Consider the following 15,727-nt stretch of genomic DNA (forward strand, 5'->3'; position numbering starts at 1 on the left):
ACAAACTTTTTTTTCCCCCCAAAAGTTTCTTTTTCCAAAAACTTTTTTTTTTTTTTTTTTTTTTTTTTTTTTTTGTTGGGTTATGTTATCCAAGACAGATGAATTGGGATCTAAGCAAGATCTTTCAAAAATACAAAATTAAACAGTGTGGTAGGTTGACCTTGGCTGGGTGCCAAATGCCCCAGAAAGCCAGTTTATCACTCTTCTCTGCAGCTGGGTGTGGGAGAAAAAAATGTGAAAGTCTCATGGGTTGATCCAAAGCCAGGATCACTCACCAATTACCATCTCAAGCAAAACAGGCTTGACATAGGACAATTAGTTTATTACCAATCACATCAGAGTAGAGTGATGAGAAATGAACCCAAATCTTGAAACAACCATCCCTTTACCCATCCCTACTTTTTGATTTCAACTTCAGTCCCAATGTAATCTCCTATTTCCCCTCAGTAGTGCAGGGGGACAGGGAATAGGGGCTGTGGTCAGTTCATCATACATCTGTGCTGTTCCTTCCTCCTCACACATAGGTCCCTTCACATTCCTCCCCTGCTCTGTGGGCTGCAGGGGCACAGCTGCCCTCACCATGTTCTGCACCACAGGCTGCAGGGAAATCTTCCTCCTCACTGACCTTGGTGTCTGCAGGGCTGTTTCTCTCACATACTCTCATTCCTCTCTCTTGGCTGGCATTTTTTCCCTTTTTCACCCCCCATCTGAAACGTTTTATCCCAGAGGTGCTGCCACTTCCACTGTTGGGCTTGGCTTTGGCCAGTGGTGGGTTGGTCTCTGAGCCTGCTGCTGTTGGCCATATTGGACTTGAGGGCAGCTTCTTGCAGCTTTTCACAGAATCCACCCCTTTAGCCCCTCTGCTACCAAAGTCTTGCCACACAAATCCAATATGAGAAGATTTATGAAATGGGTTAGTCAGTGGGCAATTACCAAATGAGCTCAGTGATATGTGGTATGGATTTAGCTTTCTTTGCTATTTTACATATTAATTAGTGATTTATGATAAACCAAAATAATTTATAAATACACCATGGACACAGGAATAAGAGATAGAGTAAATTAAAGAGGTGAAACTACAAGTTTTGTTCCAAACCATGTCTTAGTACCATCACATGTAGTCATGCATTTAGAAATAAAGAAACAGTCCAGTGGACTGTGAACAAGTTGGACTGTTCTCTAATTGGAAAGGATATTTTAGTCATGCTTAGTATCAATAAATAGTGATGCTGATTGGGTGATGCTGACTTTCAATTCCTGGTGCCAAATGGCCTCTTTAAAATCCAAAGCATTAGAGAATTAGAATTAAAATCCATTTAATTAGAGAATCTTGAATATGACAAGCAGCACTAGGTGACCCTGCTTCGGCAGAAGGGTGGGACAAGGTGACCTCCAGAGGTCTCGTCCAGCCTTAACTATTCTGGTATTTGGAGGCAGTATTACTTTCTTTGCTCTTCCTGCACAGATAAAGCAATGCTTCATCTGACTGTAGGAGGATGGTGGTAAATTGGAAAAAAGCACTGTGAGAACTATTTGAAAGCCTGGAGAGAAGAATTTGGTGAACAGAATTCACATAATGTGATAAGTTAATAAATCGCTTACTTACTCAAGAGAAACCAGCATGAAAAATAAATTTGAACTCTTTTATCTAGCAGACAGAGATAAGATTCAGTATTGGCCATCTGAAAAATGGGCCAGGTCACTTTTAAGAAAAAATGTTGCAGGTATTGCCACACAAAGTGATTATGGAAAAAAGCACCTGTTGTTCAGGTAAAAGGCTTCATCACTGACTGTTTCAAAATCAAAATTGCATTTTTTTTCACATATGTAAAGTGTAGCTTGGAAAAGGGAACATTTTAGGGAATCAATGGTCTGTCCTGGCTGTAGAATTCCCAAGGACATAGAAGCTTCATGCATGTTATCTTCAGAATTTTCTTTTTTCCTTTATTGCCTAATTGGAATAGAAAGATGGCATCTGCTTCAAAGGTTTTTGTTAACAACAAGGGTATCTATTTATTTTGAAAAGCAGAGCAAAGTAGGTTCCATGGTGTCTCACTTAATTTCTTTACTAACTATAGCTGCTTTAGTAGTGGCTCATTGCAGCATACTTAGTGGTCGTAACTTCATTTCGAAAATGGAGCAATTGTGATTAAGAGCAAGCCATTTCAATAAAGAATAATAGGCAGACTGCTGAGAAGCGAATGGGGTAATGCAAAGAAAGAAGAAACTACGTGCAATTCACATACAAATATGGGCATTTCAGATTTTATTTTTAACATTGTCCAAAAACATGTATTTGTCACTACTACTGGAAAAAAATTACTTCATTAGATTGTGCCACCAAGTAAGAACTGTTTTCAGACTCATTGGATCACAGATACATTTAAGTGAGAGAAAACACTCTGTACTCTTTGTCTCCTCATTTTAAAGACTTTTTTGTTCTGTTGAATAGGAGGGCTTTGAAGACATACTTTATTGCTAAATCCTCACTGCCACATACAGTATGAAATCTCACATGGTTTCTGAATTTATGAGCATCTCAAGAACAAATATTTATCTGATAGCTGCAGAAGTGTTTGTCTTATTTTTTTTTAAATTTGAGTAATCTGTGTGGCAAAGAGCAGTATGGAAAACAAATGGGATTTTTTAAACATATAGCAGAAAAACTTTTACAAGCTGCTGTTCTAACATATTAATGGAGAAATGAACCACTGTGCTTGGTTTCAGCCACCACTTTGTTCTCAGTTAAGAGTTAATATTTTTTGGCTTAAAATACCTTATTTGATTAAGTTCTCTTCCCCTTTCACATTAATATTGTTTTGACCTTTAGCTTGCATAAAATGGGTGAATTTCTGGTTTGTGCAACTATCTGAGGGTGGTGGCTTCTCATACCTACATATTCCAACCTTGCTTTTCTCTATTGTGTGGGGCACTGGAGCTCTTTATCAACCATGCTCTATTCTTTCCATCAGATACAGTATTTATCTCTGAAAAATTTTAGAAGGTAGCCCCACTACCTCAGTACTGTATGATTTTCCATTATCTCACTTATTTAAGTTGCCAGTGTGTGGGATGGGGAATGCATTGTTTCCAGTGAATTGAACTAAACTGGGAGTTGTATTATATTGTTTGTAGTAACCCAAATTGCATTAAATAATGTAGTTTTTAAAACATACTTGCTGGTTTGTTGGAAACATCTGAATTTTGATTCTGTTTTTTTATTTTCAGTATCAGCAAAGACGTCAGCAAGAAAATATACAGCGTCAAAGCCGAGGAGAGCCCCCTCTCCCTGAGGAGGACATCAATAAACTTTTTAAACCACCACAACCACCTCCAAGAATGGAGTCACTCCTTATTGCAGGTAATGTTTAGCAGTGTTTTTGACTTTCCTTTTAACGTAAGAATGTCTGCTTGGGAAAAAGTACAGTTGTATCCTTCGAAAACATTTTAAGTTTTCATTACCTTTGCCATTATGATGTGATATTTTGGCTTGGTAGCATTCCAAAACCTATCCTTGATATTTTAAATTTGAGATTTTAATGGAGAGATGGAGAAATGCTCCATGGGGGAGGGTTTCTGTATCAGTGGGTGTAACTGCTCCCTTCACTCATGCCCCAGCCCCTCCCTCAGCTCCAGAAGATCAGGAGCTGGACAGACAGGACTCAGGAATAAGCTATTTGGACTGGAATTTCTGATTCAGAACAGTTGACAGCAGCCCCAAGTTACTGATAACGTTTTTAGGTTTGAACTGGTTGTTGAAGCAGCTGAGACAGTTTTAATTTCAAATAGAGTGGGGATAATTTCTTTGTTTTATATGGCCAGAGATTTAGGGAAACTATCTCCATATTCTTGCACTGCCAGGCAAAGCAAAATAAAAATGGGAACAAGGCTTAGATAGGTAGAGATACCACCCCCCAGTTTCTTCAGTTCACGGGTGGGCTGCTGGTATAGCCACTGTCAGTGCCTGTCCTGTGCCTCGTGGGAGGGTAAAAACACCTGGGACCTCACAGTGTCAACAGAGAGCAGACAACCTTGGTGCCCTGCTAGGTAAAATAAGTTTGGAAAATGTCACGAGAAAGCAAATTGTTTAACTGTAGCAGGCTTTTTCTATCAGATAGCTATCACCATGTTTTGTACTGAGAGAAAATTAAAAATCCTAGTAATGTACTGTACATCAAAAATTGCTTTGACATGAAAAAAAAAAGTGGATTTGAATTACCTGAATTTTGAAGTGACCAAGAGATTATTTTAATATTTAATAGCTTCACACTGATAAGTGCTTTATTTAGGAGAAATAATGTTCTTGACTTACTACTTTTTACAGAGGCTTTTAGAAAACCCTATTGTTTTAATAGTTTTTAGCAGTTACTGAATCCTAGCTGCGTTAAAGTATTTTAATATTCAGCTCTAGCAGAGCTTATAAATGCAACGGGAGAGTGTATTTGTGAAAGTGAAAGCTTAGGATGAATCACCCCTTAGGAGAGAAGGAATTGAAAACTATTATACTTAAAGGAAAAGACAGTTTTCAGCCAAAGCACTTTGTTCTTTTACCATGGTCGGGGGAAGAATTGAAAGCATCCACTTCAACTTAGATGAAGTAAAGTTTGTGGATAAAGAATAAGACTTAGCTCTTTGTCTCTGAGGCATTTAAAAACTTTTCAAGTAGAGCATTAAATCAAGAGTTTATTTGCCTTCTAAACAGCCTTAATTTTGATTAAACTGGCTTCATGTTTTGCTATTCCTAGCTAACAAGGGAAATAACTTGTAGCTGTAAGAGTATAAAAATGTTTTGATGGGCACGTTTGATTTGTAAAGCACTGACAAATCTTCATACCCTGATGACTTTTGAAATAGCAAATAAATTGAAATGTTAGATAGAAAAAAAGGCTAGCAGCATGTCAGAGAGGAATGGTACAATTTCCAGTGTGCTGCTGAAAAATATTTCTTACAAATATTTTAGTAGAGAAATATTCATAAGAACAGAACTGAAATTCAGTCTTGTAGAATTTTTAGAGTAGCTCAATTGAAGAATTAATGTCATTGAGCTTTCAGTTCAGCAGGAATAATTGCTTATTCTTTTTACTGTCATATGTATTTTCAGAAATTGTATGTAGTATTGCTGGAAAAATTAAGGGGTTTTTTGAGCATACCAGTTTACCTGTTCTTCTAATTTAGTTTCTTCTTCTTCCCAAATATATTTGGACATCCTGAAAATGTAAAATTCCGAAGTGTAGAGTAGTTGAGCAGAGTTAGTGGCTTCTCTATAAATCCTAACACAAATTAGGCTTTTGAAAAATTATGTTCTGGGGTGTCTTGAATTTCAAAACTGACAAGGGTTTACTCTTTCCTTTTGACAGGTCAAATTAATACCTACTGCCAGAATATTAAGGAGTTCAATGCACAGAACCTGGGCAAGCTTTTCATGGCTCAGGCTCTCCAGGATTACAACAACTGAAGAAACTTTGCTGTAGCCCTCAACAAGAAGAGTTATTTACAGCTTTACGCTGTTCATGATCATCTTGAAAATTTATTATATTGGGAGAAAAGTCTTGTAAAACAGATCAGCTTGGTTTATGTAGAATTCTCTTATAATAGAAAAATAAAGGCACATTTTAATGATATTTTAGTATTTTCTTGCTTGTTGGCCCTATTGAACTGGAATTTTCTGTGGTCACTCAGGTTTTATAAATGTTTGGCAGTTACTCATGTTTAGTCATAGCAAATAATACAAGTTTTATTTAACTTGGAGTTGGAAATAAAAACAAATATTACAAATATTCAGTATAACCAACTTGGAGAAGAAATTTAAGATTTCCCAGTTTTGGTTGAGAAGTTACAACTGCAATGCTCTAGACACTTGGGGCAGTTGCTCATTTTTACTTTAATCTGTTTGGATGGTCAGGTGCAGTGGTCCTTTTGTATCACAGATGTTTCTTAGACTTCACATTCAGAACATACAAAACCAATGGGATGTGGAGACTGATCCCCACCATATTTTGCTGTGTTCCCATTTCCCCTTGCTGCCACCAACTGGGTTGAAATCAGAATCTGGAATCAAGAACTGGAATGAAAACCAGTTAATGGTTGGATTTAAGAGATCTTAAAGGTCTTTTTCAGCCTAAGCAATTCTGTGCAATCCAGTGATGCTACTGAATTGTTCATGACAGAAAACGCAGACATGGCCGGAGCAGCCAGTGTGGTGCAAAAGAGCAGCAACACTCTCTGCAGGAGCTTTGTCGTGTGGATGAGTCTTTATTCCTGAACTTGGTCTACTTATCCTTTTAACAAGAAAGTTTTAGATTTAGTTCATGGCAACTCACACATGTTACTGTTGTGATTTTGTCTTTTTCCTCTTGCATGTCTGTGTCTTGAATTCCGGGAGCCTAAAATGGCTGCAGGAGTGTGGTTTGGTCTTTTAAAATAACATCCTCTAAATATGGACCTAGCATGGAATATGTCAGCCTCTAAGGTGAATATTGTGAAAAGTCCTAAGTGTGTGAAACCTAGGGTTTAGACTAAGTACTTACTTCCAGTCTAAACCATAGTGATTGCAATATTTATGTAGATATGCATGCAAATTTTGTTCGGCCCTCATATATCTGTCAAATTGCCAAGCTGATCTTTTGCTTTGGAAACCTTAGGCACCTTTTTTTGTGTTAGTTTTCATACAGTGAACTCTGAAGTCAAAGATCACTGAAGTATCCTGCTATAGTGCCGCATGATTTGAGTTTCATTTCCTGTACAAAAAATGATCAAACTGCTTTAAATTTTCTTTTTTTTCTGTAGTACCGAAATAACTGCCAGAGAACAGAGCAGATAATTAAGCTGAGACATTTGAGAGAGAAAAAACGATCTTCTGCATAACTGGGACTAGAAGACTGACTCTAGCTTCCTGTGTATGGAAGGAAGAAGCAGTAACATTATACATACTAGGAGGTCTGCAAAGTTAGCAAAACAAATACTTGGAACAGGTTAAAAACAACCTGTGTGTTTTGAATTAGTTCTTTGAGATTGAGGATGTAAATGGAGAAAGAAGGCAGTAATATTCTGTGCTGAAGTTTAACAAGCTCACTGGATTTAATTTAGCCAGATTGAATGTGCTAAATGTCAATTAAAGTCCATTAAGAAATAAGGAAGACTTCAGTAGAGATTTGTGGCTTCTAAAGACATAGACCTGTGTCAGGGAAATAAGATACAAAAAGTAGGTGGGGTGTAAGTAGATTTGGGAGATGATTTAAGTGTTCTGTTTTGAATTACACTTTGGTCTTCTGTCATGGTGGAAATAATCAGAGGAAGCTTCTCTGGGAAGCAAGAGAGGTGGAGTCACTTGAAGGTATTGGTCAATAAAAGAGAGTCGACATCTGTGGAGATTAGAGATTAATAGGGATGGAGCTATATCTTCACACTGGAATCAGTGTGGACTTTACCCACAATCTCTGTATTTCTAGTACTTCGTTTTTACTTGTTCTTTACATAATGTAAGTGAGCTGGCAGCTCATTCACCATGAGATACGTCTTTTCTGTTTCTGATTATTGTGGCACTACCTGTTTTTTATGCTTGCTTGTCTGAAAGGCTTTTCTGTATACTGATGAGTATGTAGTGACATAGTGTCTTTAAGAAATGCATATAAAAAAGTTAGAACTTCTTTTTGGTCAGCAAGCCATTGCAGAGGCAGGCATAGCCTCTGCCCCATGGTTCTCTCTCCATTACACATCCACAGGTAACACACACAGGTGACCAAATGGCACACAAGGGAAAAACTGCCCTGTGGTTGCTAGTTACACTCACAGGCTGCATCAAGCTGTTGTCTCTTCTGTCCAGCTTCTAACTGAAGGTTTGTGTTGGGATAACTGGCTTGTAATTGTTTTTTTTTATTTCTGCAGAACTGTAATCCTTGTAAGAGAAAGTGTTACTATGGTATCCAGCTCTAATTGGTGTGAATCTTACAGGCTCTCCAAGATAGATGTGCAAGTCTTTCAAAAGTGACATCTGAAAGGACAAAAAAGGGGACAATTAACTTGGTTTTGATGCTGGAGAAGAACAGCATTTCTTCTAGTTGTTTAATAATTAGGATCTTTACCAGTATAGCTGGTGAGATTTTGCTGTGATTTACTGTCTCTGTTCCACTGCTACTTGTGAAATGTCTAATTATACTGATGATTTGAGCCCAGGTGGATGTGAAGCTCCATCTCCCTTAACTACAGCACTAGCTCACATCCCAGTGCTATGACTGGCACTTAGAGGGGCTGTGCCCCTCTCCCAGTGCCTTTGTTGTGTGTAGAAAAAAAGGCTTTGCTGGTGAAGGGTGAGGTAGATGTGACTTGGTATTGCATAAAGGGTCAGAAAGTCTGTACTTTGGTCATTTGAGGTAGTCACAGCAATGAATGCTCCCACTCGGTCTCAAAGCAAAGTGGAACAGGTCAATCTCAGCATTTCTAACAGTCTGAAATGTGTCTGGTTGAACTGGCCTCAGGACAGGCCCTAGGAAAAGGTGCTAAACTTTGGACCATCTATAGGTTTAACTAAAAAACTAAATAATTCTTTAGATACTGTTAACTGCCACAATTGTTGTCAGAATCTAGTCCTTAACATTAATATTTAAGGAAAATGAAACTAAATGGGAGAGCTTTTCTGTAATCTGAACATACTTGGTGTGGCCATGCCTTGACATCACTGATGTCAAGTGTGACATCACTGTTTACATGTTTGGTGTTCTCAAAGTTGGACCAGACTCCATCTAAACTAAAGCATTCTGCTGCTGACTGCCCACATGGAGGAAACACAGGGTTGTCCCCCACTTCTACACAGGTTATCATGTCCTTTTTTCCTTTTCAGCTCTGCATGATGTTTTCCCAAATATTTAAACATTTAGGAGGCATAATTCTACTCCTGAGTTTCCTGTCAAAGTCTGGACATGTGTGCAGAGCTGACCAGTGTGGGTATAAGGAACTGCCATGTAAGGATGGGTAGTGTTTATGCAGGTGTAAACGTGCACAAAGGGGCAGAGTAGAGAAGGTCTGAGTGAGGTTGCAGATGTCCTCTTTGGTGCTAGCAAAAATGCTCGATGGGATTGGCATTGGCAGCCAATAATGCTTGTAAAGAGCATTTGACATCTTTATGTTTATGCTCTTTACACTTTGCAAATTTCTGAGCCCATGCATTCATCTTGTTGGTCTATATTGCTCAAGTTTTTGCCTTCTGACAAATCTGATACAACAAATCACTGGTGACAATCTGAGGCATCTTTAAGAAGCAAGCACTATTTAATGGCTCTCGCCTGGCAGCCAAAGGACTCTGAGTGCTCTGTTAGATGTCGTTAGGAGCTGGTGATGCAAATAATATCCCAGTCAAAATATGTGCAGTGTGTGCAGCAGGAGGAATTGAATTGCTCTTTGTAGAACTGCTTCTCATCCGGCTTGACAGCCCTGGGGTGAGAGATACGTCCCTCATGATTTTCCATTCATGTGCATTTCTTCCCTTGAATTTTATGCTGCCTTTTAATTTTCTTCAGATTTTGCCCACAGCTTGTTGATTTTTAAGCAAAACCAGCATGCTGCTCTAAAACCCATGCCTTCTGTCATTATATTTACTTTTCCATGAATTCTTCTGGAAAGCTTTGTCTGCAGTTGGAATGATGCTTTAAATTCTGTGATCTGAACATTCCACTTATGTTTGAGTTGCTCAGGTGTGAGGTATGGTCCCAAATTCAACTTTCTCATGCCCCTGCCCTTCAGCTGCACGGGGTCTTAAAGCCTTGGTGCTGCTCAGGAGCTGGTGGTGCTGCTCTTTAGACTAGTCCAGAGGGACTTGTTCAGAAGCTTTTCCTGTCAACTTCACTACTGGAAGGAGGTTTATACAAAGTTGGGCTTGTGTTTTATTTTTGATCTTTTATTGACAGAACAGATTGCTGTTGACGCAACTTGTCATATGCTGAGCAGTAGTGAACAGTGCAGAACTGTGGAGGATGTCTCTAAAAACAACAGCTCTGCAAAAGGCTCCTTACTGAGAGAAAAGCAAAAGGCTCCTTAATAAAGGAAAAGTTAATGTCTTATTCAATTAAAGCAAACATTTATATGTGAGGAAAAATGGCCAGATCCATTTTACAATGATATTAAAAGGCATTAGAGTGTCAGTAAAATAAACAAGGAAGAGTAGCAATGTATTCATCCATCAGAAACACAGCTGAAGCCTTCCAAACTTTGTAAGATGAAGGAATATGTGCAGCAAGGATTGTCATTCTGGTTTGAATGATCAATTTGTTCAGTCTCTCTCCATTACTGAGGGTGATATTGCTTAAATGTCATATGATACATTAATATTTTGATTTTTTTTTTCCTCTCCTGGATTTGGCCAATACAAATATAGTTTTATATGAAAAAAATGTGTCATGTTTTCATTATTCAGTGTGTGATTTCATCCCTTATCTCTTGGTAAAACTGATGGAGAACCATATCCCTCAGGTTAAAAAGCTGAAATGTGGTTGAAAGATTGAGGGGTTTCATAGCACGTGCAGTGTTTGCTTGATTGTGTATCCTGATGTTTGAAAACAAAGCACTTAAGTAGGTTTTCTCTGTCACAGAACTGATTAAGTTTTTTTTTTTCTTCCCAAATCTTTCATTTTTCTTCTTTAACGTTAGCAAATTTAATTATTAGCTCACAGATTGCATCTAAGGCAGGAAAGCATATTATATAACTGGAACTCACCAATTGCAATAGACTTGCCTTTTTCAAGATGTGGTAATAAATGTGCTTGAAAGGAAATCTTGACTAATAATGACAAATTTATGTATTTTAGAAGGAAGTAGATCAAGGCTAATCTGTCTTGCAAGAATTTTAACACATGAACAGTTTCTGGTTTGGACCAAATGTGTGATTTCCACACAGACAGTTATTTATTTTTTCATTGAGAAAAAATAAAAAAGCAAAAAAGCATGATCGTATTAATTGCAGTAGCATTTAACATAACACAGAAGTCTGGCAAATCCGTTGTTACTGGCTATGAAGAAAATAGTTTCCAAAATTATTAGCAATTACAAGTTTCAGCAATGTTAACAACTTCTTTACATGGGCTTCAAGGTCATATTAAAGTTAATAATTTTTAACGTGACTCCTGAAGTCATGCTCCAAGACATCTAAATTTCTAGCACTATTGGGGGGGAAAAACCCTTTCAGTTCATAGAAGAGCATTTTCTACAGTTATATATGTGAGCAGAAGCAGTCATGGGCTTGGTTTCTTGTGGCTTTTTGGTCTTCTTAGTTCAACCACAAATAGCTGTTCACGATGACTCCTACACACAACTGCCACATTAGATGTTCAGTTCTCTCTCCAGGAGTTTCTCACTTGGCAGCGAGTGCTGGTCCAGCGCTCCGCTCGGCTCCCGTGGCCGCGGCTCCCGGCCCTCGGGGCCGCGCGTCCTGCAGGTCTGATCAGGAGCTGGGCAGCTCAGCTCACTGCTCTCTCTTGTCACTGCACTTGGCCAATGAGTTTAGAAGGTGTCAGATGAGCTAAGAGACTGCATGACTGCGTTAACTCTGCCTCGTTAGAAAAGCTCAGCATCATCCTTCATTAATGCTGGCACCACCAGCTGTGCATAGTACAGTGAGTGTGAGGGGGAAGCTGTGCAGAGCTGTGTTCGCAGGGACCACCAGCATCCACCCTGGGCTGGCTAGCATGGAGTGTGCTCAAACAATCTATTTGGAAGTATAGAGCTCCCATGTGCAAATTGGTTTTTTTTAAGACTTCTGTGAGTATTTAATTAATCCCCACTCTGCAAGGAAAAATTTCTGCTTAGAGGGGATACCCAGATATTTTAATTTTCTGTATCTGTAGAAGGGAAATCAGGTAATTCATAGCATGTTTCTGAATCAAGCACCAAACCACTTCCACAGTTGCAAAGTGACTTATTTGTGTTTTTCTACAAATTACATATGCTGGCAGAGAATTCAGAATTTGTGGGTGTGAATATTTCTTAAATCATAAGAATTTTCATTAGATCATAGCATTTCTAGAAGAGGAATATATATGTTTGTATATATATGGTATTTTTCATCTATCTTAAAGAAGTGGTACAAATCAGGTACAAATTTCTCATCCCCTTCATAGGCAGTAGCTGCTTCTTCCTCTCTTGGGACAACCAAACTTGGCTTTTCTCCTACAAAATACAGAAGGACATTACTCAGTGAAGGAAGTGAAAGAGGACCTGGGCCATTGGCTTATCAGTCCCAAAGGAGGAAACCCTGATTCCTGGAGAGAAGCATGTCCATGTCTTGTGGCTCGCCAGCCACAAGCTCTGGCTGCCACCAGGCCATAGCTGTGGATGTGCCACTCAAGGTGCTGGAGTGTCAGGAGTGCTGTTGATAGACGTGGGTGAATAATTTATTTATGTCGAGGGCAGCTCTTCTTGATTTGAAACATATGAGCTGCTTCTTCATTCACAACTGTAGACGTGAGCCCAACAAGAATCCTATCTAAATCAGGATACACTAGATCCAGATAACCACCCTGAGAAGGTCCTTGAATCCCAGTGCTGCATTCCTGTAGTACAATAAGTAGAAATTCTCGCTTTTGTATTTTCTGAGTGTAAGCTCCTTAAGGCAAATGCTGTGGTCTGTCACATGCATTTAAAGTACTTCATATGCTCAATCCAGCCCATGCTCAGCAGGCCCTTGATATCATTTGGAGAATCTAAGTATAATTGCCTGATTATTACATCTTATGGAGAAAATAGTACATGATTAGGCTATTAAAAGGTTGTGTACTGAGTAACAGGATGAAGATTGCACTGACAATTCAGGTTTTTCCTGTCTCTTGAGGGCTCAGATTTCCTAAGTCTAGTAAAGCAGAAATTACTGCATGAATTTGTGTAGACTGCCATGCCAGCTGTATTTGAGGCTGTATTGGAAACACAGTTACTCTCTGTGAGAGTCAAGAGAATGGAAAGCAGCAGCACAATGCAGTACACACCTACTATGTGGACCTGACAGCAGAGAGGTGTTAATGAGCTGCTTTGCTACCTGCTGAACAGCAAAGCCATGGTGTGGCCAAAATGCATAGATGCGATGAACCCTTCTGGTTTTGTAATGCTACCAGCCAGACAAGGTTGTTCTGCCTCCCCTCTTCTTAGCACCTGATTTTAATTTTTTGTGTTTCTTAATTCTGTAATTAGATCATCATGTTACTTATTTTCAGCCATACTCTGTGCTCTTTGTCAGCCTTCATCCTTGGTCATTCTTTGAATTTTAAGATCAAAACTCTTTTTTTTCCCTTATGAAAGTGCCAGAGCTTTTATATGAAACTCTAGTTTTCCTTCTCTTTTTAATTTTTTTTTTCTTTTTTGTAACCTCAGCCTTGGAAATAGCTGCATCCCTTGAGCTAAAACTTCCCAAAAAAAGATCCTATTAGTCAGACAGCTAACATCAGGAATGTTTAGCCTGAATTGTTCAAAATTATCCTGAAGCAGAGTATTACAATGGAAAATGTTAAGTAGCTTCCTCATAAGTGTGGCTACTTGTGCTGCCAGTAATATCCTTGGCCTTGTAGAGAATGTTCTTGTGCTAGCTAAATTAGATTAACCAGGAAATTTGCTCATTCTTTAATGTCTATCAGATTTGAGACTTCTAGGCTTAAGCCTGCTGCCACTAACGCTGATGGTGAAACTGTTGGATTCTGTGTTAACGTGGACTTTTCAGGGCTGATGTCAAAATTTTGTACTGTTGAAATCTGTGAGTATTAAGAATGTAAGAATATAAGCATTACAGTGCAAAACTAAGGAGAATAGCTTTCAGACCAGACTTAAGTATGAACAAGAAAATTGTGTATGAAAATTCAGTTTCAACTTTATCTTGTAAAAATCTCTTAAATGTATTAAGATCATAGGACTCCCCATGGCTTCTGGTAAAATTACATTTTTAATATTGTAGAAAAATAATGGTGTGATGATGGGTTCAATTCAATTTTTCTGAATGCTTCATATATCTGCAGAGTTACAACTCTTGGGAGATCATAATATAATATCTAAAGTCATATTGCTATTTAATGTTTTGTCATTGTAGTTCTGCTTTCAGCCTCTGCACCTTATTCCATTACCCTCAGATATGCTTTGGCATTATTCAGATTGAAATAGCTTTTACCTCTCTCTGGCAAGAAATTCTGAGTGTATTATCTGCATTGTTTTTTTTTAAGAAACGGATAATATAAACTGCTGCCCTTTCAAACTGGAGATGGCTGCCTGGTGGCACTGTTTAATAGGTAAACAAGCAGGGTCTCAGCTGGCATATTGCCACTTGGGTGTATAATATGTGCTATGCTCCTGAGAATAGGTGAGACAATTGCAGATTTAAAATACTGAGCTATTTTGTCCTGTATTTTGTATGTGTTAGGCAATTTTTTTGTCCCCATGAAAATCTAGAGTATCTTCAATGCTGTGTCATGTTGATTTTGAATCCCCAGAAGCCTTTTTTTTCAGAGCTAAATATCTGCTCTGCCAGAGCTATCTTTGGGAGCAAGTAGTTCAGAGGGATGAATCATTGCCTGAGATAAGTCACCTCACTGGACTGTGGTAGCCCAGCTGCCTGGAGTACTTTCTGTGTGCTTCAGGCTGGGAGCCTCAGGAACATGCTGTGTCTGTGACCTGAGCCACTCAGCCTGTGGCCATGCAGTGTGCCAAGGAATCAGGTTATCCCCAAGTTCCAGGTTATCTTCTGTGCCAATTCCTCCCCAGTTTGAAAGAAGGAGTTGATGGTGACTGAAGCCAACACTTCTACTGACAATTTATGGAGAGCAGAAGCCTATTCCTGGCAGAGGAGATCTGAAATATGCAGGGGCAGAAGCAGCATCCAACCCATTCATATCCACCATACAGAGAATTCACAGTAAGTGCTCATTCTTGCCCACCTTGCAAAGTGATCATCTCAGCTACAAATGAGCTTCTCTCTTTCGGATCACTCTGCTGAACTACATGGGAGAACCTCTTTGAAGCTTGTTTGTGGCTGACTTTAATAGCCATGATAAGCAGCAGTCTCATCTTGCTGTATGGGGTTTTAATTGTGCACATCCCATTAGTGCTAATGGAGTTATGCACCTGAAGTCCTGCACATGAAGATGGGACTATAAATCCAGGGTTGCAACCTCATTAAAGTTGTTTATTTCACATGTAATAGCCCTTTTGCCACCAGGATACCTTAATTCATTGCTTTATTTGTCCCTTTGAATGAAATCTTCTCATCTCAAGATCGTAACTTCCTGTTCTGCGCCATGCCCTGACATGACCACTCACTTTTCTCCATTGCTATTGCTCAGCATGGCAAAAAAAAGCCCAGACCCACCTCCTGTGAGACCCTGCTACTGAGAAACTATTTATTTTTTAAAAATCTTTTAGGCCTCACCAATTCCTGCATTGTTTTTCTCTATGAGTGCTGGGAGGTGCTGCTAGACTATGCCATTTCTCAGTGCAGTTTCCCACTGCTTTTGGTGATAAAGCTCTACTCAATACTTCCCTGCAAGTATTGAGTGGTGAGAGCAGGGCACAGTGAAAGTAGGGGCAGCTTGGGCTGAAGAAGGAGGGCTAAGTTGGTGAAGAACAAGTGTCCACAACTAGTGGGATAAAAAGATGGATTTCCCCAGATGACAAAAGCAGGCTCAGGTGTGACCGTGTACAAAAGTGTGGTGGTTTGTGAACAGATGGCTTGTGCTTTTGGCACCTGGGCTGCTGGGCAGAGATGTTTTCT

At 39.1% G+C, this 15,727-nt stretch overlaps 1 protein-coding gene across 1 annotated transcript in view; it reads left to right on the forward strand.

Annotated features, from left to right (window-relative positions):
* EIF3H (eukaryotic translation initiation factor 3 subunit H) overlaps positions 1-5,621 on the forward strand; it is a 90,644-nt gene extending 85,023 nt beyond the window's left edge. The window contains exons 7-8 of the mRNA XM_086879928.1: positions 3,229-3,361; positions 5,358-5,621. Of these exons, the coding sequence (XP_086736054.1) occupies positions 3,229-3,361; positions 5,358-5,455 (231 nt within the window). The 3' untranslated portion in view covers positions 5,456-5,621. The remainder of the gene's footprint in view (positions 1-3,228; positions 3,362-5,357) is intronic.
* The last annotated feature ends 10,106 nt before the right edge of the window (positions 5,622-15,727 follow it).

Source organism: Cyanistes caeruleus, chromosome 1, assembly GCF_971803275.1.
Source record: "Cyanistes caeruleus chromosome 1, bCyaCae1.hap1.1, whole genome shotgun sequence".
NCBI lineage: Eukaryota > Metazoa > Chordata > Aves > Passeriformes > Paridae > Cyanistes > Cyanistes caeruleus.